At 40.6% G+C, this 26295-nt stretch overlaps 1 protein-coding gene across 12 annotated transcripts in view; it reads right to left on the bottom strand.

Moving 5' to 3' along the window:
• rbfox1 (RNA binding fox-1 homolog 1) overlaps positions 1 to 26295 on the bottom strand; it is a 255119-nt gene that overhangs the window by 4903 nt on the left and 223921 nt on the right. For 10 of the 12 annotated variants that reach the window (XM_036553347.1, XM_036553348.1, XM_036553350.1 and 7 more), the window contains 3 exons: positions 16064 to 16196; positions 14196 to 14235; positions 11210 to 11274 (listed from right to left, as the gene is read on the bottom strand). In XM_036553347.1, coding sequence (XP_036409240.1) covers positions 11210 to 11274; positions 14196 to 14235; positions 16064 to 16196 — 238 coding nt within the window. Of the gene's footprint in view, positions 1 to 5140; positions 5194 to 11209; positions 11275 to 14195; positions 14236 to 16063; positions 16197 to 26295 lie in introns of all 12 variants that reach the window. The other 2 variants (XM_036553351.1, XM_036553358.1) reach the window with 1 other exon arrangement.

Here is a 26295-nt window from a genome sequence, read left to right as displayed (position 1 = left end):
AGGGCGTCACAAGGGTTCTGAGGCGTTTACGTAGAGAGCAAATCGCTGCAATGAGTATTCAGGATAAGACGTACACAATGAATATACAGCATTGTGCTCAAACACCCCACTGTGTTCCACTTTGAGATTGATCAATGCGTGGTGAGGTTCCAAATGGAGAACTTTCAGAGCTCCGGCTCTCTTTTCCGAAGAGGCGTGGCTGGTGAGGCGCGGAGAACCGAGCCACGCGCACTAGATAACGAATTGCAAAACAACAAACAAACCGCTCTGGGTCAGACAGGATATAACAAGCCACAGGAGGAACGAATTGTCAGGCATTTTCCTGGCTGGTGATGGGAGAGGGAAGTCCCTGACGGAGAGGGAAGACAGGGTCACATTTGTCATTTGTTTTTTTTTTTGTTTGTTTTTCCTTTTATGTGTTTGGCTTCACACAAGGCAGATGTTTGCTGCGAGTTTAATCCATAAAGCCGGGGAAATAATAAACCTACAGGTTTAAAATGAATCAACCTCAATCTGATTTAAACAATGCAATGCACTATAGAGAAAATATACTATGGCAAAGAAAATGAGTCATTATTCTTTATCTGTTCATTCTCACTTCAAAGAACATTTTTGTTTATGCCTTCTTCCTTTTTATGCTATCCTGTTTTTTTTTTTAGGAATCACCAATTGTACATTCAGCTAGTCTCACCGTGATAACGTCTGCACAACGTCGCACAAGAGCACTGAGATTAACGCGATCCTGCAATACTCTAGCCCACAGCAAACGGCTATTTTTTGAACTACATATCACACAGCACAGTGGATTGAAGAGAGTGATGCTATCACTGGGGGACAGGCACGGCTCCACTGATGCCAACTCACAGGTGCCTCATGACTCACAGTGAGATACTAAGAGCAGAGGGAGACGAGGAAACCCTGGGTAGCTAAACTAAACAAAACTAAGCCAATTTGTTGTACTTCTCCCCCAGTCATTGCTGGCAAATGACATGGCATGTTACAATTTTGTAATTTTAACTCTTCATATGGTAAACATGCACTGGGTGTGTTTATATATTTATATGTGTGTGTATGTATGTGTGTGTATGTATATATGCATATACACAAGTATATACATACACATATACACTGCGCAACATCTTCATATAGTTAAAATATGCTACAGTCTTGAAAGCATTACACGTTTTAGTCCCGAAAACATGAGGGTCACATTTATTCACAGCATTTAAAAAAAATACTTTTCAACAAAAAAAAATCTATACCAACAATCTGTTTTGTGGATGTTCCGTGAAAGCTTGGGACTATATATAGGCCTCCAAATGTCTCCTGTTTCCCTGAAGCATAAAATTAGGTAACACAGAGAAGATATTCACTAGCAGCATGCATTATCGTGGTTAAGGTTAGAGAGGCCTCTGAAAGCTACAGGCAAGTGGACATTGAAATTCACAAGTTAGGAGATGGTAGAATAAGGTCAATCTACCACTTTCCACTTTCCATTATTAAAATATTTATGGGTTCTGGCACAGAAGCAGCCCTACCAGGAAGAGGATGCATGTCTATCTTGCCACAAGGTTGTGGGACAAGAAGTTTATGAGACAAATGTAAATACAAAGGCAGCAGCGCTTCCCAAACCTCTCCTGGAGGACCACTTGTCCTGCATGTTTTAGATCTCTCCCTGCTCCAACACAAATGATCAGTTTGTTATTAAGCAGCTTCAGGAGTTCATAATGAGTTTATCATTTGAATCAGCTGTGTTGGAGCAGGGAGATATCTAAAACATGCAGGAGAAGTGGTCCTCCAGGAGAGGTTTGGGAAACACTGGTCGAGAACAATGTGTTCATCTTCAAACAGATGTCAAAAAAAACATTCGACATGTGAGAATGAATGTGGCATACATGGCCGGGTTGCAAGGAAGAAGTCTCTTTTCAAAGCAGACCATGTTTTATGGTCAAATGAAATGAAAATAGAATTTATTAAACCTGTTCATAATTATTACACTTGATTTAAAAAAGCTAGAGAAAGAACCCCTGCCCATAAACCATTTGTGAGGGCTTTATCATGTTTTGGGTTGTTTTGAATCCTCAATCTCTGAAAACCCTAGTTTTGAACTCCAACACAACATAGCTCCTAATGCCAATCCCTCTGAAACTGACATACCAGCATGAAAACAATACAAAGCATTCATACAAACCTATAAAGACTTGGTTAACTAGGCACAGGATAAATGTTCACAACTGGAAATTTAAGCAATTGACCATATGTGGTTCAAACTAAAGAAAGCAATTAATAAAAAAAAAAACAAAAGATGTAAAAGATCTACAGCAATTTGATTGGGGAGGATGGTCAAAAATCCCATTAGAAGTCACCAGAACCTCATAAACCACTACAGGAAACACATGACAATGTAATTAATGCCACATGGAAGGAGTTACAAAATGCAATTTTTGTATAGGGATGTAAATAAATGCACAAACAGTGCACTATAGGAATGTGAATAAATGTGACCCTTAAATTTTCTGCAGTAAAATTCATCATTCGTTAACAATATGAGTTACTGTGTGCTGTGCTATGGAGATTAAAGTACAAAATGTTTATAACTGTTCTGGAAGAAAAAAAAATGCAGTAATGTAAATTCTGGTTTATCTATTTTGTTCCTATTTAATATTGTGTATTCACATATATGGTAGGGTACTGTGTATATGTGTGCTGCTGTGTGTGCTGTACTATTAAACCTTTATTTAAGTTCTCATTTACAATGACAATGTCATACATTTAATATGCAGTGATACAGATCTTAAGTATCCCTTGCTGTATATTCCTTTAGAATGAGTTAAATCTGTCTTGAAACAGAAACCACAAAAATGTAAGATAATGCCTTGACCTGCGGTTTAGGAGCCTGTAATGCCATTTTATGAAGATTTTGCCCCCAATTTCTCAGCTATTTTTCTTTCCTTTTTCTTTCTTTTTTTTTGCAAAAGACAAATGTCCCTCTGCTTCCCTTAACTGACAGGGCGCTTCTTGGTCTCAGTGTATCATGTGATAAAAAACCTGGGTTATCTGCTCCTTTGGGCCTGATTATGTCTCCATTGGGGTTTTGGACCTGATAAGAGCCAATCACAGGGCCAAACACCACATTTGATAGATGTAATTTAAATATGCGGCTAATCCACAGGAAATTAGTTTGGGGCGCTGTTCTTTATTGTACAGTGTACAGCTTGTCTATTTTTGTGAATGATTCCATGCCAAAAACTCAGTCTGACCTCCATTATCTCTGTTGGCAGGGTTGTGTTTAATGTGTTTGTTTTAAGTCTATATATAGATCAGGATATAACTACACTGGGGAACAGGAATGTCAAACTGATTTGTAAAATGTGTATAGAGGATTGTTTTATCATAATCCAAACGAATTGTATGAAAGAAATGAAGCATCTGCAAAGTCTACATCAAAGCGAATTCCAGTTATTCAAACTTTCTGACAAACCTCATAAACATCTTCTTGGGAAAATCTTAAGCGATTACTTACGATGAAAAAAAAAAAAAAAAGGGTGTCTTTGAAGCCCAGCTATAGCTGGTGGCTGACGCAATAATGATCTGTATTCATTTCTGTACATTAGAAACTGTTTTTTTAAATGCTTTTTCCTGCAATCTAGTCTAGAGTCGAGGAACGGTACATTAGGCTCAGCTCACCACGGCAACCTCTGCAGTCCTGCAGGAGTGGTGAAGCGGGACCAATGCGATCCTGCAACACACTCGCATGCAGCCAACGGCTGTTTTGTGCACAAACCACAAACGGTGCACCACAGCGAGGTGGGCGCTGTGTTCACTCTCTCATTGAAGCAGAGATGTAGTTTGGCCAATTGGTATACAAAAGAGGAGAGAAAGCAAAACCAAATGTAAATGAGCTCACTAACATTAATTACATAAATAGCAAGAAATTAATACTCAGGTGTTAAAGAATGATTCAATGTGCTTTAAAATTTGAGTTAATTCAAATGCCTGGAGTGTATGAAAGGTGTTGCTAACTGAGTAGTGGCCTCTAGTACTACTATCATAATGTGACAAATGTATGTGTGTATGTGACAGACTGGCATAGCGATATAGCCAATGCTGTTTTCAAGTCACAGACACTCTGTGTCAATACATAAACTTGACTGTGTGAATGTATTTAGTCCAGTGTTTGGGGTTTACTGTAAATCATGTGGACTGGATGTAACTCTAATGTCTTGAAAAATTGTAAATCCTGGTACTTTCAATGTCCACAAATCACAAAATACCACCATTTCAAGCTTGATATAGGTATGTTACAAGTCATTCCTGTGGCCGGCGCCATCTTATTGGTTGTTTGTGGGTTGAAAGCATTACCCTGCTTTGCTGCCACTTCCTCAAATGCCAAATGAGAGGCTCCATAGTTAATGCGGAACGTGCTGATTTCAAACAAGAACCGTGACGAACTGCGCACACCACACTGCGACCATGGTACGTGCACCTTCCCTGTCACCAAAACGCGCTGTCACCAAAAAAAGAAGTCCATTAGAAACCTCAGATCAAACACGCATTTCAGAACGACTCCAATGGAAAGCTTCCTGAGGGAGAGGAGAGAGGGTCGGTGCGGGTGAGGGCGGGGGTGGGGGCATAATAAAATGATTTTCCAAAGGAATAAATGATCGAATAAACACAAGAGCAGATATTACACATCCTGCAGGTCTTGAGCCCTGTGTGTTTATTTCATTATCGAGGAACATGCGGCCCTTTCAAAGCAGTGCAATGGATGAATGGATGAGATACATGGCTTGAGGAATGAGTGAGTGAATGGGTACATTTCCTTCCAGGTAGAGTATCTTCATGCATGCTCCAAACAGCTACACTCACTTAAAATAAATGAGTAAATAAATAAATAAATAAATATACATTCAGAAATGTGAAATGAAAATTAATATGTATTTACTCTTGGGCCTTAAATAATGACAGCTGTTTACAGCTGGGAAATAAAAGCCCTGACTACTGGGTGCACTAAACACAACAGAAAAAAGGAAAAGGAACTAAAGGGATATGCTTGCGCCCTCATGGATATTATAAATATATATATATATATATCGAAAGAGTGAGGGTGAATCATTCATTTATTTATTTATTTTTTTACCTGAAGAGGTGTTACAAGAAATTTCATCTGCTGCAACGAAGAGGAAATGATTTCTGCAAGAGAAGATACAATTCACAACAGCGCTCGCTGACTTCGAGTGGATGTGCTGAGGGAAGGGGAGAGGGGAAAGGGCGCTTGGCGGTAAATGGATTTCGGCTCGCAAGCAAAACAAATCGGAAATTCTTCGGCCAGCTCCACACGCAAGGACACCACAAGTAGGTATGGAGCAAAGGCATGCTGGGATTGAAATATGAGGGGAAGAAATGAAAAAAGAGCCATAAAAGGAAAAAAAGAAGGAAAAAAAACTACTGTGCACAGTACAAATGGCTCAGCCGGTACTGTATTTGGGGAGCTGATACAAATGAATCCACGATGCTAACAGCCATCTCTGCAAACTAGACGTGCTTACTTTATACTAATAGCATTCTCGTGTATAATGACATCCATGTGTGTGGAATTTATAAGGTATGCACTATATATGTAGCGTAGTGTTCTGCACTTAAAAAGTTGTCGTTTATCCTGTTATGGAAGCACCCCTATAAGCTAGGTCAGATATATATCTTGAACACTATTTATGCAATGTGTTATACGATTGTTTAGGCATATATATTTTGTCGCAGTGCAGCTGGTCCTTAACTAAGCAAAATATCACAGAAAAATAACCAGTAAAGCTTTTATATACTAAATCTGTCTGCAGACTGCCTTGTGCTATGCTGGCACGATTTAGTAAAAGTCAGAGTTAACCGTAGCAATTGTAAATATTAATTGTTAATTGAATATTTAATTCAATTTAAAAGTTATGCTTTTAAATGATGATTTCCCTGAATAAGTAATTAGATGTACAATTTTGGTTTTAGCTGTTTGTGTTATTCATGAATATACATTTATCTCTTTTGGATAATTACAGTAATAATCACAGGAATGAGTAAAAGGCAAATGGCAACATCTCTACTCATATCTAATTCACTCGTGTCCATTTCATTTAAGGCCATGCAGACACAGGAGGCTCCTTGCTAGATGGGATGGAGTAAGCAGATTGCCATGGTGTTTTTAAATACCCTGAAATGAAAATGATCTTACTTTGTTCAGTGGCATTGGGATTCAGTTTCTTTAGCATTTCAGCAACTGGATTTATGCATATTTAACCAATGCTGCATGTTTTCTTTTTTACCAGCTTTAAAAAAATATATTACGTATATATATAACGTAAAAACATGGAGGAACGGTAGTACTTTCCTAAGCAACTTGGCTTTCTGTGGTTTAACGATTTTGTATAAAATTTGAAATAGTGATGCATATTTCCACACGAGAGAATTGTTGATGCGTTCATCACATAGCAGTTCGTCAGATCAGTGTCACACTGTTGTCCTTTGTGTAGATGAATTAATAGTTGATTGAGCTGGATCGCAAGATACCTGCAGCACATACATCAGCTATGTGTTTTCTTCAGTTTGTACAGTTTGAAGATTGAATTCAGGCATTGGTGATAACACCTAAACCTAAGGTTTACATTTATATTACAGGAGGAAAAAACATCATTGCAAATGTGAAAGGATTAAGCCATACGGCCTTCCTCACATACCCACTGTATGAATTCCTATAAAGTGTGAACTCAGCTTTTACGTGTAAACTACTGCAAAGCGTTTAGATTAAATTCCCCTGAACAATGTACATCTAAACAAGTAAATAAATAAAATAATGTCTATGAAATACACACTACAACAGCCTGCCAATGCACATCTACAGTATGGGGCAGGATAGAACACTGTTTAGTGCAAGCATGCATATCTTACAGCACAAACTATGAGAGAGGGCTGTGTGTGCAAAATAATTCATGCATTACAGTGTACACAGTGCATGCTGATCTCTACTTGTTTGGAAAAGAGAGTCCTTGAGAGCACAGAAGATCTACAACACTCACAGATGGGATGCAATTATTCATACAGCTATGTAGCTAAGAAGACTCAGTACACTTCTAGTCTACCGGATCCAGTGCATATGCGGTCATACCCTTTTAAAAACAGCTTTGACTGGTCATAGGTTATGTGCTTTGCAAGCACACCATGATCATCAAAAGGTTATGTTAACCAAACAATAATTGTACAAACCATGATAGTACAATCAGATGGCACCCAAAATACATGAATGCGTATAATCATACATGTCACACTGACATGCTACAATAAGGAACTTTGTATGTTCACTATACCTGTATACAACAGCAAAGGAATAAATATACACTTCCAAGGTTGATGTGTTTTTTTTGCTAGGTACTAAAGGAAAGCGAAACATTTAATAATAATACTGCACATATTTACATGGTTTCTTTATTTAAAAATGACCTTGAAGATTACTGGTGATATGCACTATACATATTTTGTTTTTTTTTATTTTGAGTTCTTATGATTAACGATAACTATTTTGGCATTTATTTTGCTGTATATGCTTTTACTGGATACAGTACTTAAGGTTGGGGTGGGACTGGGGTCAGGGTAAGGTATTGGTTATAAAGTTCCATTTCAGTTACAGAGTGGTTACAACATGCTGCAAATACAATGCTAATTACATGCTAAATGTAATGAGATGTACCTCATATTCATTTCATATACCTTATCTGACGCTATACATCTGTATGCACTAATTATGCGTGTGGGAGTGCAAGAGACGCAACCTGTCTGCACTTGTCAGTGAATATACCTCCGGCAAAGTAATCTAACTTCTCAGAAATAAATTATTTATCAAATAACCCAAACCACTTTAATTTAAAGTTTCATGCAATTAGACTGCCACATAATCCACTGGCGCTGACTAATTTCTCACGAATAATTAATATTGTTATTAATAATTCTACCATTATAGTCTGAGTGAAAAAAAAGAGAGAGTCGTGACTTCAGAATACCAATTCAGCCATGAGTTGGGATTTAATGCGACCATGATCTTTGTTGTAATTTAGTTTAGACATTGCAATCGGTGTCTGTTGAAGGGCAATGAACTTTTCTCCATTTAGATTCATTTGTATGTTTTGCACAATAATTAAATTGGGAGCCTGTAAAGCCTTACAGACACTGACGCTATTCTTGTTCCCTGCCAAAAGCATCTCCGTACAATTCTTCCAATTTTCGATTAGGTTAATCACATTTTTACATGTTATGCCGACCTGGTTCTGACCACAGCCTGGTGCCGAAGAGCAAAGGTCAGTGAGATGATTTCAGCTGTAATGGGGGCTCACAAACCACAGTAGGTTTGAAATTAGACATTGTGTGATTGTAAGTAATTACATACTGGCAAGGATAAAATTAGTAGAGCTGTTCAAAGTAAGTACTTTGAATTGATTCTATCCATGTGTAGAATATGTACATCATGGTGAATTTTAGACATAAATGATGTATAATGACAGATCTACATTGCTAAGGTTTATGGATATTTTGTTATGATTCTCAGAATGACTGAATTAAAAAATATTACTTACATGTGGACAAAAAGACATAGTGACATATAACAAAAACAAAATCTAATTAATGTTGCACTGTGTTGCAGTAAGATAACCCCTGGATTTGATCACAACAGCCAGCAAACAAGCCAATGGGACTCAATGATGACAATGTGATATTATTCCAGATTAATCTGGGCGGATTTTTTTTTGTTGTTGTTTGATTGAATAGCTCTCTTCCCTAAAATGACTTGGTGGTTTGGATTGGCTCCAGTTTGATTGAATCCAGTGGAGAGTCCTGGGGACACCGAGGAAAATACAGCGGTTTGATGCGAACCTTCACAGCCGCCCAGTCAAGCGGCAAGAAGGTTTGCCAAAAATGTGTTAACAATTACAGCCCAATGATGAAAGGCTCCCTAACTAATGAAAGAAATCCTAACTTCAGCATGTGGGCAAACGAACAGCATCATTACAGCTATGTCACATTCTTCAGATGCTCAAAACTCACAAGTACAAAGAACCACACAAAAAAACATTTCAATACTACTTTGAGGGTTTAGGGACCAAATGAACAAAATTTCTACTTAGCCTTATTGTTATAAACACCTGTTAGCCATTCTTCATGTGGTAATTACATTATCCAAATAGCAAAGTATAAGGTGATACTCTGATACTACATTTATAATATATTTTAAATGTCATAACTTGACTTCACCAACAGTGTAGTTCATGACCAAGTAGGGCAGTTCTATTTTAAAACACATCTGTGAATTTATTGGGCAGTTACTACGCCTGCAGACTGACTAAGGATGGAAACCTTTCACTGCAGTCTCTTTGATTGGTTTTATCCCACTTTTCTCTAATAGCGTTGCTATTATTCTGCAAATGCATGCATATTGATATTGCTATTTAGCATGCAGGTTTACAGCCAGTGAAACCAAGACCTGGTTCAATCATGACACATGCAAGGGGAGAATAAATACATATGACACATGGGTCGTCTTTTCTTGCAATCTCAGAAACTTGCACACAGAAAATCCCTATTGACAGTGATTGTCCATATGAGCTCAGAGGCACCCGGCACGGTGGTCACTCTTGCATGCATTGTGGAAACTGTTTTCAGGCGTTTTATCGTATCACGCATGAAACTCAAAAGACAGTTATCAGGCAGGCTGGCCGTGATAGCAACAATATGTGCGGTCTAAACTGTCTAATCTTCAGATTCATATTTAAGTGAAATTGCAACTGGCCAGCTCACATTTGGTATGGTAATTTCCAAGGGCTGCTAATGTTTTGCTGGCTCCTACAAAGTCTGGAAGTTCTTCAACTGGCCTGTGCCTCATGGATCCCAAATAGGTGGTATATGGTGTTTCCGGTAAACATTCAGGTGGTGGACTGATGCAGACTCACCTTCCACTCATGATGGACAAACCAATGGCCAGCGCACACTACACATTGTACATTCCCTGCATGCAACTGAATACGCTGAGCCAACACATACAGCGGATGGCTGTGCAATCCCTGTGGAGCGCTGCATGAAGAATGACTGAATGCTGGACTAGATGTCATATCACGCTACACTTGCTACACAGAAATGACACTGAAACTTTATGCAGTGAGAGGTAACACACTGTGATTGAACTACTTTATATTGGCTGTGTGCAAGAGACACAGAACTACGCACTGGATCCTTGCAGATACCAGTGAGACTTTGCAGGTATGTGTTACAGCATCACCTTGGGCCATAATTCCCAACAGTGTCACTGTCAGAGGTGTGAACAAAATCTATGAATGACTGCAGCTAGCCGTCTCGGTGCCGGAATATGATTGGATGCATTTCCCTTTGGATTTGTGTGCTGGGAAAATTGTGTGACTGGCTTGGTTTTCTCCCAAACATTGCTGTATTAAATCCTAAGGTTTGTATATTGATTATATACACATGACAGTATTATTGATATATAGATTATATACTATACATATACTGAGAAATATTAAAGGTTCAACATATTGGCTACCCTGTAGTAGTAGTCCCTCCATCTAACAGCAACAATGCAATAGGCAATGCCCCGACATCAAATTTGAATGTATTCCTTACCGAATTGAAGCCTGGATTGAGGGAACACACTTTGATCATGTCAATTTAACGTTAAGCAAGGACTAATCACATTGATTTAGCTGGAGGAATGGACTGTCATAGTATCGGGGGAAGTGCAGCTCAATTAATGTAACAGTGGTGGGCAGTGACAAAACAAATCGTTGTGCAAAGTGGATTTCCTCCCTTTGTTCAGGCTAATAGTCTCGGGTTTTTCATTATTTATAGAACGGCCAAGTCTATCTCACTTAATTCCTCAGTTGGAGTCGCTCATTTGACCGCTGCGCGTTTTCGCCGATTGCTTCCGCGGTGACATCTCCATTGATTTAATTTGCCAAATTACTGTGCAGGGGCACGGCGACGGTCCCCCCCAGTGCAGACTGGGAAAAAAGGGGAATTATGAGGATAAATCGGTGTGGCCTTTGCTCTCTGGCTCTCGCTGGGAGCAGGAGCGGGGGCAGGGAAAACACGTGAGGTGGCATAAGGTCGCGGCATCGCGGGCGTCCTGTAGGGGGCGTGTGTGAGACCTGCGTGCACGGCGTCTTACCTGTCGCTGTAGGCAGCAGCAGTGGTGGCAGCAGGCTGGGCATATCTGTAGGCAGCGTAACCACCCTGGAAACACAACGCATGCACACACACAGACACACATACACAGAAGCGCTCACTTGGTTTGGTTCACCACTTCCCTGTAACAATGCTTGTAGGATTTTCAACATTTCTCTTTCAGCTCAAAGCCCCATCCAGCTGTCTCAGGAACATAATGTTCATATAATAAAGGTTTCTAACCAACTGCCACAGATATACCCATGAGTGGGCTGGCTTATATATGGAGTAAAACTGTCAGAGAATGTTTGTATCAGTGGGATTGGTCTGTTAATGCTTGACATATTGATGAGCTGGAACACAGGATGGACACTTTCTTAATGTAGTGTGGGCTGATCAGTTCCCTGTGCCCCTTCCTCTCAAAGGTTTCTTAAGCCAAAAGGAACTCCTTGTGAAGACTGGAAAACCAGAGCTCCTGATATAACATTCGCACTATTTTTACATTTAATTTGAAATGTCAACTGTCAGAGAGGCACTGGAACGCATCTCGATTTTGTTGTGCATTCCGGTTGAGAAGCTTTCATGTTCCTCCTCACCAAGACGCCTGCCATTGTATTTGTCTCTATCAAATTCCCAGGTCTCATAAGGGCCCTGCATTCAGCAATATCGTAAGAATGCACTTTGTGAAACAGCAAGCACCGTAGTGCAATTTAGTGAAGTGTGTCTATTGAATGCATTTGCTGATGATTTAGGTCAATTGATTCTGCCAATTCATAAATATGTGTGTCACATGTATACATACATGCACACATTTTGTACACCATCCATATGTATGGAAATGTTGAAAAACCCCAAACGCTGTTACACCTCAGTTTCATCCTTCCATAGAGTAGGTGTATTTGAGAGGTTAGCATTGATTATGTAAAGCGCACAGCTCAGAATTAGAGCTCAGATTTCCTTTTTTGTTTTTTTTTGTTTTTTCAGCAAAATGCAGATTACATGGTATGTAACAGTCACGTCAGCTGTTCAATTAAGCAAACAGGACAAACAAAGGCATGCTGGGGACCCATCGTGTGCAGCGAAGCGCTGATTGTCAAACTGTGAGAGACGGCGGAGGTCCAAGCGTCCGGCGGACCGTCGCGTTTCATCAGCCGTTGCCAGGGAGATCACGGCATGCCAGAATCGCGGACAGAACAGGGTCTCCGCTGATAAAACGCGGTCTCGTTCCGGTTAAAGCGCACGCCGCCCGCCCTCCCCCCACCCCTCCGACGGGGCCCGCTGACCAGTTCTGTGTTGCTTTATTTTTTTCCCCACAAGCTCAGTGAAACAAACTGATTACAGAGGCACGGGGGCCCCCCCCGTCTGCCTCGCAGATGAGCGCCAAATGTTATCGCCTCTCTCTGGACGATTTAGTCACCATTCACCACAAGCTGTCACTCCGAATTAAAAAAGGGACTCCTAGGCATCTTCCTGCAGCCCACGGGTGCTTCGTTAACTGCTGTAAACGAATGTCTCTAAAGGCTGAAATCATCTGGGTGTGTAAGAGGGTGCAACGGCATGCAATGGTCAGGGACTAAACAACAAAGACACACCCAGACTACGGTCACAATCACAAGATGAAGATTTAGTTCACTAAATAACCAGTTTGCGGGAGACAGTACCGTTGGTGACATATTCCCCATTGGTTTTATTACAGCATATAATAATACAACATTCTGTGAGTGGGCCTTTGTTAATATCAAACAGGGGATGAATGAAGCAAAGCAACAAAGTATCTGTTTGTATATCTTTTGACCCAGCATCCTTTGCTTTGAACTGTGGTTGCTTTGTGAACTAATGCAATAGACACTGCCAATGAGGTCACGTTACCTCTCCATGCGTGTAGCTTAAGCTTGTAGCCTATGGTTTGAGGGCGCTCTCCATCGAGGGAATAATGAGCCCAGATACTGACTCATACCGCGACCTGAGGCCTTCTCCTACTGCTCACACGTATGCCATTTATTGCATACATTACAACTGCAATGTGAGAGAAAAGATGTGTGTGTGTGCGTGTGTGTGTCTGTGTGTATGCCTGCATAAGTGAACGCATGCCCCTGTGTGTACTCAATGTCATTTTTTTTTGCATGCTACTGTCTCCCAGTTGAGCGCTTTGGTACGAAGCCCTGGGTGGGTACAGCAGATGCCTAGGGGTGTGCCACAGTGCTGGCTGTGTTACATCATAAAGCACGAATCTCCCAGTGGTGTACACGTTAGTACGATTTCACAACAATCCGCACTCAAGTGTGATCAATCACTTAGCCATTCAGGACTCCCTACCTGTATCAACTTATTGCCATACATTGGCTCTCCATAAACTATTCTATAACGAAACAGAAATAATTATTTGAATGTAAAAAACAAAAAAAAAATAATAGGAATAAAAACAATGAAGCCACTCCTCTACTCCCTTTCATGCTTATTTTAACTGTTTAGAATTGAAAAGGTTTCAGGCTACCATTTACAAACAGAATGATACATCCTACAATGTTCAATGTCTGATTCACAAAATTCAACACTTGCTAGCTTGTTGCTATGCTATCCTCTATTGCTTTTTTTCTTGCTCTCTGAAAAGCCACTGTAGTCAGGATTATGCCACTGTTATGATAAACTAGCTATCTTACTTGCTAGCTTTTTTCTGCTCATTCTAACTACGCTGAACTTTGTTGTTTCAGTATCGGATAAAAGCAAGAGCTATGATTTTTTTCTTAAAATTCTCTGAAATATTATGATACTGTCCCTTCAGCCAAATCATTGATTGGTTATGATACAAGCACCATTCTTCCTTAAATTTGACTTACTAACAAGATGAACTAGCAAGAATTTTTCAAAAATAGTCCAAATCCTTAATGGCAGGACCAGCGACGGAAAAACAGAACTGTGTCAGTGTGGCAAAAAGGCAAAGGGGGGGGGTTTATGTCCAAATACAGCATGCAGATGTAATCAATACTTACATAAATATCTGCACCATAAAATCCATCCTGGTAAACAACACTGGAAAGATGCAAACACACACAAACAAAACAGAAAACAAAAAAAAAAACATTCATATTAGTGCATTTCCACATGCAAGCACTACCAACCCCTGCTTCTGCTGAGATTAGTTCAACAAAAACTGGGAACTCAGAACGTGAGAGACAGGAAGGGCTCGGCGGGCACTCCTCGGGTGCGAGGGCTAAGGAGGCTGGGGACTCAGCGCCGCGCAGCGTGCGTCTGACACCTCTAATTTACTCACAAATACATCCTGCTGCGTGCTGGATGAGTCAAGATTTACCCAAGATGCCCCGCTGTCAGTGCACGGCACGGCTACTTAAGCCACTCTTTTATGGAACTCATTACCCTGTTTCAGCCAAAAACAAACCTGTAATCAAGTATATTAATTTTGTAATCATATATTCACCTCATTCAGTACTTTCACACATTTAATACTTTTTTCTTACTTCATACTTAAACATGAAAACATCCTCTTTCTTATTCTTACTGTCATAACATAGACATAATTTTAACTTAATTATAGCATTTGAAAAAATGAATATTTTAAAGCCTTTCTACAGTAGGGAATAATGTTTGAAATTAGCCCTGGCTATTTCATCTATGTGCCCAGGTTTAATTAAATTAGTCCCTTTCTAATAGCAACCCTTCTGGTACTGTTATGACTGCATATCAAGTTAGAGGTTAGAGGTCAGAGGTTAAGTTGAAGAGAATGAGTGAAGTTGATGGGTGAAGGTGGTTACTGTTTGGTCCACTTTTTAGGTAAATTAGGTAAATTCTAAATCTGTGTTATTTAAGGATTTACATGTAGAAGTCCCACCAACAATACAAAATAAGTCTTTATATAAGTGTACAGACTTATATAATTTCACATGTGCATTAAGTGCTGTCAGATATGAGTTGTTGTTGAGGTCATGCCATTATGTTGCAACATATCAGCTGTTTTCTAACAATATAAGCAGATCTTATGATATTAGGTTTGAGCTACCACTACTTTGAATACCTGCTTAAACAGTATTGCATTTCATATTTCCTTTATAAGTCAATCTCAGATGCACCTCAAAATACTTCTTCTCCAGTTTATATTCACATAGTTTGCTTTCATAACTGTGACTTGTGATTGTTCAGGCCATGAATTTCTTGAATTTCATGAATTGCCATGCAACTTGTAACAAAGTGAATCACACCCTCAAATATCCAGGGTATTTAAATCATCAACTAAACGTTTGATGTGAACTGCAATGCTGATTTAACTTGATGATGTAAATTTACTTTATTTTAGGGTCTTCAGAGCCAAACTAGTTAATATGGTAATTTAACCATTGTGATTATTCATCTTATAGTCCCTGGCTTATTAGGTGAAAAAATATAAACATACATCATATTTAAGACAACGTTACAGAGTGTATTGTTAAAAAAAATGTTTAAGTCGATCCAGCCTCCTTAAGTGTCACACATTTGCGAGTTATTAACATGAACAGTATATAAGAATAAAAGAAAACAAACTACAGCAGTCCTGGACCTTTTGTGGCTTTCTGTGTTCTATAGCATTCCTTCTCCGAGGGACCCCTCATAACAACATGTGACACTGAAGATGCTTAAAGCCACCGACCATGACAGTACAAATTACAGTCATTTTTCACTGCTTCTGTGCAAGGTGCACGTCTTCAGGCAATACGACTGGTTGCATGCCGCGCGCCAGCTTCCGTGGTGAAGCAAGACCAGCATGCACTGCACAGCATCACCACGCCCAGTAAAGCGTATAAAGTGAGGCTCGTGTCGTTAACGGAGGAGCGGCCAGGCTGAGTGGTGTTGAGGGGTGCGTACTCACCCGCCGTAGGCAGGGATGGGAGGGGGCGGGGCCGCTGCCCGGAACGTGTTGTAGACGGTGCGCCCCCGGCCTCTCAAATGCGCTCCCCTGTATGCCGCCGCTGCGGTCGCAGCTGGATACGGGAACCCGGGCACTGGGAGGAAGATGGACAGGAACGAACACAAAGTGAAACCTTGGCTGGCTGTCCTTTCTCATCTCTATCTTTCTGTAAACTACCAGAGATCCAGGGACTTTGCTTCACTGGGTTCCTTCTGCAATGGCATATGATCATAATTCAGACACAACTGTTGAAATCTTGGAATTACTAAACAGTGTAATCATTTTTAACCACTAAGCACTGAAAAATGCTGTAAACTGTAAAACTGGTTTTAACTTGTAGTAATACATTCACATATACAGTAATGCAGTAAGTGAATTGGGCCACAGTCTGCTGAATCCAGACACATCAGCTCAATGTCTGCTTTCAGAATGCTACCCTACCTTCCAAGAACATCAACAAACAAAGTCAGCCAGGCAGGAGAGCAACACTACATCAACTGCAGGAAATTCAGCATAACCTTTAAGCACGAGTCGAATAAGAGACTCAGGCCCAGCAGTGTACTTTTTCATTAACTTCGAGAAATGAATTTGAATTCTCTTTCAGCGGATTCTGAAATTAACGGAAAACACATGAAAGGGAAAAAACATTAAAGTTAAGTTAAAAATAGCATTCATTATATGAGCAGGCACTCTACATATGAGAAATCACTGAAAGCAAAAGCTTCTCATACAATCAAAGCTGATAGTTCTGCACCATGTTGTCTGTCAGTTTTTTTTTTTTAAATCTTCTGTTAATACAGACAATCAAAAACCATGTGCTTGTGTGCAGCGTTGTATGATCTCTGCACATAATATTGTTTGCCAGCACTTGAAGAAATTGTGCAAAAGCAGAACTTAACACCAGAGGGGAGACATAAAAAGGACAGCACTGGGTGCTATCAGTGAGTTCATCTCAATGGGGTCATGACCTGCGCTAATAACACAGAGACAGCTTAATCTGAGACTGTGGTGAGAACAGGTCATAAAGAGGCAGCTTAGCATTTCTCTCCGTAATATATATATTTTTTTTAGTACAAAGTCAGAACAGAAACATCAAAAAGTAACCAATGAACAGTTTCAGAACAGCTCGAGTGGCTTCGGGGTTCACGAAAGTGAGTACAGTAATTAGCCTGTCATCTGGATGCCTCGGGATTCATCAGTTTATATCTTACATTCTTCATTGCTGCTCTGGCTACATTAAGATTTTCAGGCAGCCGCGTGTAGCACCGAGCACGGGAAGAAAGCTGGGTATATTTATAATGTTTCTGATCTCTCAGACACACATCGAAACCGAATTATTAATTATGTGCGAGCCGTGCATTACATAACCTTGTTATTTATCAGATGTTACCTATATAGATAAGACCGGTTCAACTAGGAAGCAGATTGTTCGTTCCAGTACATTTGAAATGTGTTGCATAACGCGTTAGCGCGTTTGATGTGCGCGATGGGTTCTGAAAGGAAACATAAATTGCGAGGAGCCCGGCATTGAGCATTAATATTAATATTTGCGGGATAAACAACTTAGATTATGCTCTTTCATTTAAAACACCCCCCTCCACTAGCAGGCGGCTCCGACTCAGCCCTGAATGAAAAATGGGAAGGAAACAGCAGGGGGAACCGTGAGGGGCATAAACACGAGCGCTAAACTTTTAGCGCCGTAGGAGAGATTTAAGTGGAGCAGATGCTGAACCCAACTGGAGGTAGGGCTCTCTATCACGGCCATTAAAGCGTACAACTGCTTTACGGCGTAATTATTTTCCCCGTTTGTTTTGTGATTGCGCGTTTGCAGTTTGCAGGGAGATGGCCCATATGTCTCCTGAAGAGGTGCTTCATCAGCGCTGGAAGATTAGAGAGCCACCCCCCACAAGCCCACCCTCTGGTAAACCGAACACATCCGCCTCGTGGAGTACGGCTTTTTGGGACGTTTTTTTGTTCTTATTGCGCATGACTAATTGTGTGTACTCAATTAATGTTAATGGATGTATCTACATTAAATCTGTACAACGTGCTTTGAAAATCGCCATTTGAAAATTAAATGATACAGTGTTCATGTGCAGTACTTCATATATTCAGGGCTTGCATTTATTTTGCAGTTTTAGGTAACTGGGAGTTTTCAACGCAATAGAGATAAAACATTATTTCAATCAATCAACTTGCAAACATGAAAGCCCCTTTACTTAAGTGGGACAGGTTGTAAACAGCTGTGTAGTGCTGACTCCGACCTTTGGGGGGGCGCTATCATTCAAAAAAACTTTTTGCATACCTACATTGGCCCAGTGGAAACTTGATGAGGGGGGCTGTTGATGCCACACTCACTCATAAAGAGCCAGTAAAGTGGTAGAGAAGGGAGTGGCACACCATTAACACAAAACTACTGCTACCTGATAATCAGTGGGTAATCAGTAATGAAGGTACTAAACATCAAGGTAGCGAACAGCAAGGACTTCCCGAGAGAAGTTACTTTGCCCTAATGTAGTTCTTCTGGTCCCTTTTGTGTCAATTGTCTTTGAACCCCCCCCCCCCAGTGCTATCACTATTGATAATAAAACATTTCACAATCAAGCAAACAGGCACGTTCAACGGTAGATATTTGAGGCAAACTTTAAAGATGAAAAGGATGGGTTAAAATCTGAAAGTGAGCTCGCAATAAGGGGATGGCAGCAGCGAGCGGCTGAGATTAGATTACTTGCCGTGTGTTCGTAAGCCCTTTTGTTCTTTTTCATTTCAAACGATTCTGGTAAATAATTAGGTTATACATTTTATTGCCCACAGGAATGTAGATAATGCAAGCTCTTTGTCGGCTAGGAGGAGGCAAGCCTTTTAAAATTGCGTCCCTTCTCATGCAAGGGAATGAAAAAACGTTCTTCTCTTCATTTTTTCTGAGGGTTTAAAACATTATTCAACCACCACCGCAGACACGGATTTCTGTGTTGTGCAGTTGGAGGGAGAATCACACTCGTGCTTTATCACACTAAACACACATATTCAAATTAATTCAACGAGGAGATTCATAATTAAGGTACATGTTTAATCCTCTTTCTACACGTGTATGATTCATTTTTCATTGTCCTCTCCCATGATGCAATCTGCAGCTCTGACACCAAGCACTGCGCAGCAGCAGCCATTGAGCCCGCTCCGATCTCCTCCCAGAATATACATTTGGTCAGACTTACAGCTGGTCTGTTGCCCCTTCCCTAGGTGCAACAATCAGTCAGCTAAACTGTCACATTAAAGAGTCTTACCCCACTATATCTGTCTTTTCGTACATACTGTACTTTGGCACACACAGTCTCACAAACACACACACACACACACACACACACACACATTTCTACACACACACACATATACACACATATACACACACACACACTCATATACACACATTTCTACACACACCAACACACACATACCTTTTGCACACATGTACACACACACACTTGCGCACACATACACACACACACACACAGATCCAGACCTGTCTTCCCCTACATGCAGGTTTCAGCAGTTTGTGATTAATTACTTCTCTGCAATAATACAGAGAAGAGAGAAAGTGACACAGCCCCTGATTAATTAACGTTTTATGTGGGCTACCTGCCTGTGAAAAAGAGAGTGCAGTGAGTCACTTTGGGTAAATAAGCTGACGGCTCCGAGCCCTGAGGCTCCTGCCGTTTAAAGCCTCTCCATCCTTTCAGGGATGAATCCTGCATTAGACATGGTGTCTTTCTATTACTTTATACTGGAGAAGTAAAATAATCTCATGCGCACCTAATTTAAAGTGTATTTAACTCGTTCATTTTCTCAGCTTGTTTATTAGAGGTAATAGCTTATTAATTATGAATTGCCTCCTCTTTTGGGTGGTGGAAACAATTTTGTTTGTGATTAAATTAGATTTCTTGCCATGATTATGTCTTCCTAGGGATAAAGATATGTATTTACACATATTATATATAATATGTGTGTATATATATTTTGGACAAAGGAAAATTACTTTGTCTATTTGTCATTCTCAATCTTATTCAGACATATCTGCCAAGGATGTAACAATTTTAGGACGTATGTATGCGTGTCTGTTTGAGTGTATGAATGTGTGTGTGCACATGCATGTGTCATTGTGCTCATGCGTGTACATGTATGTGTGTGCATGTGTACATATGCAAATGTGTGCCTGAATGTTTGCATGCATATGTATATGTATTTACTGTGTGTGTGTGTGTGTGTGTGAGAGAGTGTGTGTGTGTGTATGTGTGCGTGTATGCATGTGAGTGTGAGTGTGTACACGCATACCTTGCAGGTCTTTTCTCTGTGGAGGATGTGAATCAACCTCTACATGATGTGTATTTTTGCACAAGTGAGAGTATGGCCTTTGTTACAAATCCAGCAGATTGAATAAGTCCATTGGAACACAGTGTACAAAAAAGTTCTGCAAAAAAAAGTCCTGGTTTTCAACTCTGTTTTCTACCACCGTGCAGCATGTTCTGTAGACACTGCTGTCAAAGGATTTTAACATCTAGACCCGCTCTGGGACTCACTCTGGAAATAACAGCCTTTCTAGCTTTCAGAGGCATCGTATCTGTGTATTACTGTTGGCTGGCAGAGCCAAGGCTTCAGTCCCAAGGCAGGCTAGTTTATCGTTTTAATTTCTGGGCGAAAAAAATGCAGCCGGTCTCAATGGAGGATCAATGCCCGTCTTGTGGACGTTTCTCTGAAAGTAATATCTTGAGAAGTAAAAAGGAAGTGATGTTTTGGGGGTCCCAGAAGCACATAAGACCCATCTCCTAAGAAGATTAGGCTACGACATAAGAGGGGTTGGGGGGGGAGGGCACGTGATCTGGGCGCTGCGGCCTTTAATCGATCTTGTCGCGATACTCTGAGCAACAAAATCAATCAAGCATTACTCCTTTGATTTCTAATGCAGCGCTAGGGTTTATACTGTCACTGAGATGAAGCAAAAAGCTGTGTCTGTAAGGAGACAGCAATAACAACATCCACAACAACAACAGCAAAAAATATAACAGTGACTACATTTCTTTATAATAAGAAGCATGATACTGAATGGAAGCTTGAGTTCAGTGTTCATTTTGTTATTGTTCAGTGTTCACTGTGTTATATATTTTGTTGTTTTTCAGTCTTCAGGGTGATATATTTTTTTTGCAGTTGGAACACAGCGATGACAACAGTAGCAAAAAATATAATTGACTTCATTTCATTTCTTTATAAGTGCAATACGGTTGCACTGAATGGAAGCTAGAGTTCAGTGGAGCAGCTTCAAGTATAACACACCTGCAAAACAAAGTCATATTTCCAATCTGGGAGTAAAAGGAATATATTGAATTATAATTATAAATATATATAGATGTGATACCAATAAATTCTTTTGCGCAAATATACACTACTATGCCACATCTTCTGTCAGCTAAGAAGAACACCAGTTTTTAAGCACCCTCATAGGGTCACCAGCCTGAATGTTTGCATGACAGATTGTGATTAAGGTATTGTACTGAAGCACAATGCATGTGTTTTCACAATGTTTTGAGGTCCCACAAGCATTGTTGAAGGTAGTGTGAGTGAGGGCGTATGAATTTGTTAGTTACCCCACTCACAGTTAAATAAAACAAGTACATCATTGTTGGTTTGCCAAGCCAAGTACAGCCACCTTACAATGTGAAGGAGAAAATCCTTGAAATATAAAAGGGATAATCCATTACAAAAGCTACTAGAAGGTTATTCAAGGGTTATGCAAGAGACATATTCAAAGAAAAATGTCTTACATCTTACATGGACATAAACATCCGCTTGCCAGGCAGGATATGACCACCAAAGTACATGACACAGCTAATTGAAGTTATACATGTTGTTGTCACAGCCACTAATTCATTCCCAGCTCTGATGTACTGTTTTAGAGCTGAACTTATATTTGAAGATAGGGCTTTGTGTGTCTTTTGTTACAATGTAGATTTAGAAGCACCACTCTCTTATCCAGAGATCCCTGTATGTGACTGTATGTGCAACTGAGGTCATGGTGCATGCTGGTCCACTTCTGATGATGTCATCCCTCTGACTCATGGCAGCAGCTGGGGGTTGTTTGTGCAGTGAGCTAAATTGCTTTGCTGCTCCACGACTGTGTCATGCTGCTATACAGTAAAGCCTCCCGATTCCATCTCTGTGTGAACGGTATAGGTGTAAAGATGCAGGCCACAACAGTGCAGTAAATGGCTTTACTGTAACTATGACCGTGTTACTGTAATAAAAACTGTTTCATTCACAGATGAGAAATGGAAAGAACTTCTCGGGGTAGAGGCCTTTTGGTTGGTTACCCCTGCAGTGGGTATTGTATGTAGGGGAAGAGAGTTAGCAGAGGTCAGCCTGTACACTGCACTTGGACCATAGCGCTTGGCATGCTAACTGTTAAAGTGGCATGAGGAGGTGTGAGAGTTGTCACCAGAGTATGTTACTTGAAGTTAAAAGGGCTTCCCTGTCCCACCTTTGACAGACTTAAGAATGGCTTTGGTCTCTCTGAGTATCACCCCACAGCAGAAGTGAGGGGACAAAATGAGAAAGCGGTCTTTCTCCGTTAGGGTCATGGCAAAACTGAATGGGTGGTGCACAAATGCACTTACAGCAGAGGCTGCAATATCTGCAGGGGGAAAAGTAAAATTATATCGGGTTTTTTCATACAGCAGACAGACGTTAACAATTCATAATCTGCACTGATGTAGGGGGAAAAGGAGGTCTCAGTGTACTTTTAAGAACTTTTTTGTCGATATATTATATTAGCAAAGATATTACTGTTCTCTGATGCTGTGAATGCACCCGTGAAGCCTACAGCAGACCTGGGATTACAGACAAAGCTCTTGACACAAGGCTTTACCAAAGGGAGGGTAATGTTTCCTGTCCACTGCCAAGCCAAACAGCCCACGGTATGGAGGTACCAGGAGACTGTGCTCTAATTATATAAGAATGTCCTATATTTTTGTCTGCAAATCTATACGATCTGAAAAACACCAGTGGAAAAAGAAGAAAGACACAGACGGAGAAATCAAAACCCTTTGAGACTCAGAAGCAGAGCTGTTGAAGTAGAAACTTGGTATGAGAACATCTCCCATCCGGGGTGCTCGTTAAGAGGAATTTCAAAGCAAAAAGTTTGTGAATTAGGGAAAAAAAATAGGGATTTGCACAAGAAGGATCGGCTTTATGGTTGTGATCCAACATGTCTAATTACAAAACCATTCCCTCTCATCTTTATGTGTTTTTTTAATATTTATTAAGCCTTAGCCTCAGCAGACGTAGTTGTTCGCTCACTTGAAATAATGTCCACTTCACTTTTCCTGGCTAATTAACGATAGTTTGGACTGTGTGAAATTCTTTGGGATTATCCACAGATTTGGATCCTCCATTAATCCATTGCTTTAATTGGAAAAGCAAACCGACATTTTGACCAAATCAGTGTGCGTGCAAAAATATTGGGCGGTTAATGGCTGATGCAATTTTTTGATGATGGATATTGAGTAATAACACCTGTTATAACAGGAAACGCATAATCCATAAAGCATTTGAAATGATTTATGAAGCTGTTGAATGTATGTGCTGTACTGGTATTTTGGAAGTAGAATGTCACCATTGATTCACCGGTTTATAATAATGTGACAGGTAGCCATACAAGTGACGCAATCGATTTTAAGAAAGGAGTGGCCACTGTCGAACAAGATGTATCTCTAAAAAACATGAAACTAAAGCACGACTGTCATTATTACCTGGAAAAACGGAACATCTTCACATCTTAACTCTGAAGAAAGGGGTACCTGTTTGTAACTGTCAATCATACATGCAACACGATTTCTTAATGTTATCAAATTTCATTGTGCACTATGTTTATAATACAATCCAAGTGAGTCTACTCCTCTTCTTTTACTTCTGTGTATTTTTCTTCTTCTTCTTATTCCATAGACATCATTAAATTAATTAACGGAATATCAATATCTCAAAAAGTAGAATGAAAAAATAATTTGACTTCATTAAAAACACATTACACATAGTGAAATCAGAATAAAACTGATGTGTAAAAAATTACTTACAAAAAACAAGCCACACAGAACAAATTTGTCTGGGAGAGAAAAAAAACAACAGTGATTCACTATGGGAAAATAATCGTATTAATTGAAAGAAAGCAGGTGCTGCTTAGCCAATAAGAGAAAGGCAAAAAGAGACTGCACAGCTCTAGTGTTGGTGGGTAGTTCATTACATCACTCATAAGCCAGTGTCTAGATAAAGAATGTGAAAAAATGGCCACCAGCACATGATCACCTAAGATGAGGAGAGGGAATTTAGATGGAAACAGACCTGCAGCCATGAATGGTGAGTACAGCAGTAAGCAGGAACAGGGGTTGTGTAGCTAAAGCGAACAGGGGCGGGGAGCCAGTACAGAAAAATGGGCAGTAGAGCCGCGGGAGCGATGGAGTGCGGGCAGCCAAATTTTGCGGCGCAGAGAGTGTGAATCTCATTCCTGCGGCGTGCCCACGTTTGCCGTTTTAAGACCATGAGAATTGGACTCGTACTTTTTACTGCCTTTGCGCCAACAATACATCAACTTTCCAATAAACAACCCGCCAATATCAGTTTACTGGGTGCTTAGCGGCCAAAACGATCTGAGCCATTTCTCAGTATCGCCACAATCATGGCATATTAATGAAGCGCTAATTATAATTCTACTTATCAGAGGGAGAGGGAAAAGAAAGAAATATGTTCTCTGCATTCACACTGGGATGTGGGATGTTTAGAGACTTGAAAGGTGAGACAAAAGCAAATCGATAATGTGCCATTTTGTAATTAACAGAATGTGCACCGAATTAGGAAAATGACTGTTTCGGAGAAATGGAAAATATTGATTTCAATTTGTGAAATATATTTCAACCCTTCTGTGACCTTGCGCAAGGAGACAATTAGATTTCATTCTGTCGCTCGCTCTCTCTCTTTCTCGCTTCTCCTCGTTTTTTTTGCATTGTTCCTATTATCATAAAATCGGGATATTTTTCACCATAATGGGGGAGGGTTAATGACGGTGGGAGGAAGGTCGGGGTCTGAGTGGTCAAGGTCGGCCGTCGTGCGCTCGTACAGGGAGGCGAGGTGAAAAAAATGGGAAAAGGAGCACTGCATTTCCTGCAGTCTCCGGGCTGGACCTGGGGAACTGGGAAAAACGGAAACATCCTGCTGGTCGCGCCAGCCTCGTGCATCTCTCTGGAGCAGTGCGCGGGCCCCACTCCCCTCCTGCCAGGCAGACATCGCAGCCGATGCCAGAGCCCGCTTGCGAGATTCGCGGGAAAATCGGGGCCAGCTTTAAAATAGCCTTCAGGGGGCCGCTACAATCCGCACGGTCCCCCCCCCCCCAAAAAAAAAAAACAAAAACACCTGCTTCCGACAGCACTTCTAAATGATCGTTCTTAAAACTTGGCTCAGCTGTATTTATTTGCCTGTTTATCCAGTAAAAAGTGCGTGCCGATCCCCCGTTGGTCTGCTCATTAGCTGCTGTTAGCTGTTCAGGCCTCCTCGTTTAGGCCAGTCTTAGTGAGCGAGTTACTGGCCCCACCGCTGCATCCCGCCTTATGGAGGTAATTAAAGCACAGGTGTGAGCGTGCTCCTGGACGCCTCTCGCCCCAGTAGCCTGCAGGATGATGCTGATTCTGATGCAGTTCAGGTCGCTGGTATAAATGCTGGATGCTCTGCATGTGCGCGGACTTGTGCCGGGATTTGCACGAACGGAGAGCGTGGCTTTCTCCCCCCAAAGGGAAGCCGGCAGTGTGTACTTAGTTTATTAAGGTAAAGCTACAGCTGTCCGCTCTGCATTTGTGGATCTCCAGCTGGCTATAGATTTATATTACAACAACCAGCTGATTCTACAGAGGTGAATATGATGAGAAATATGTTCTTCAGCAACATGCAAGTACATTTAAAATAAATTTATGCAATGCAGTACACCAAACTGTCAATAATTTACAAACATATTGATTCATCTAAAAAATATATGCTCTAAAATATATTCTCAATATCTTATTATTCTATACGGGTTACATGAGACTAAGCTATTGTTAATGGTAGATGTCCAATCTGACAACTAAAGCCCTCAGAGCACTTTCCTTTTGACTTAATTCTTTAAC

The sequence above is a fragment of the Megalops cyprinoides genome, chromosome 19 (assembly GCF_013368585.1).
Source record: "Megalops cyprinoides isolate fMegCyp1 chromosome 19, fMegCyp1.pri, whole genome shotgun sequence".
Classification (NCBI taxonomy): Eukaryota; Metazoa; Chordata; class Actinopteri; order Elopiformes; family Megalopidae; genus Megalops; species Megalops cyprinoides.
This window is presented reverse-complemented; position numbering and strand designations above follow the sequence as displayed.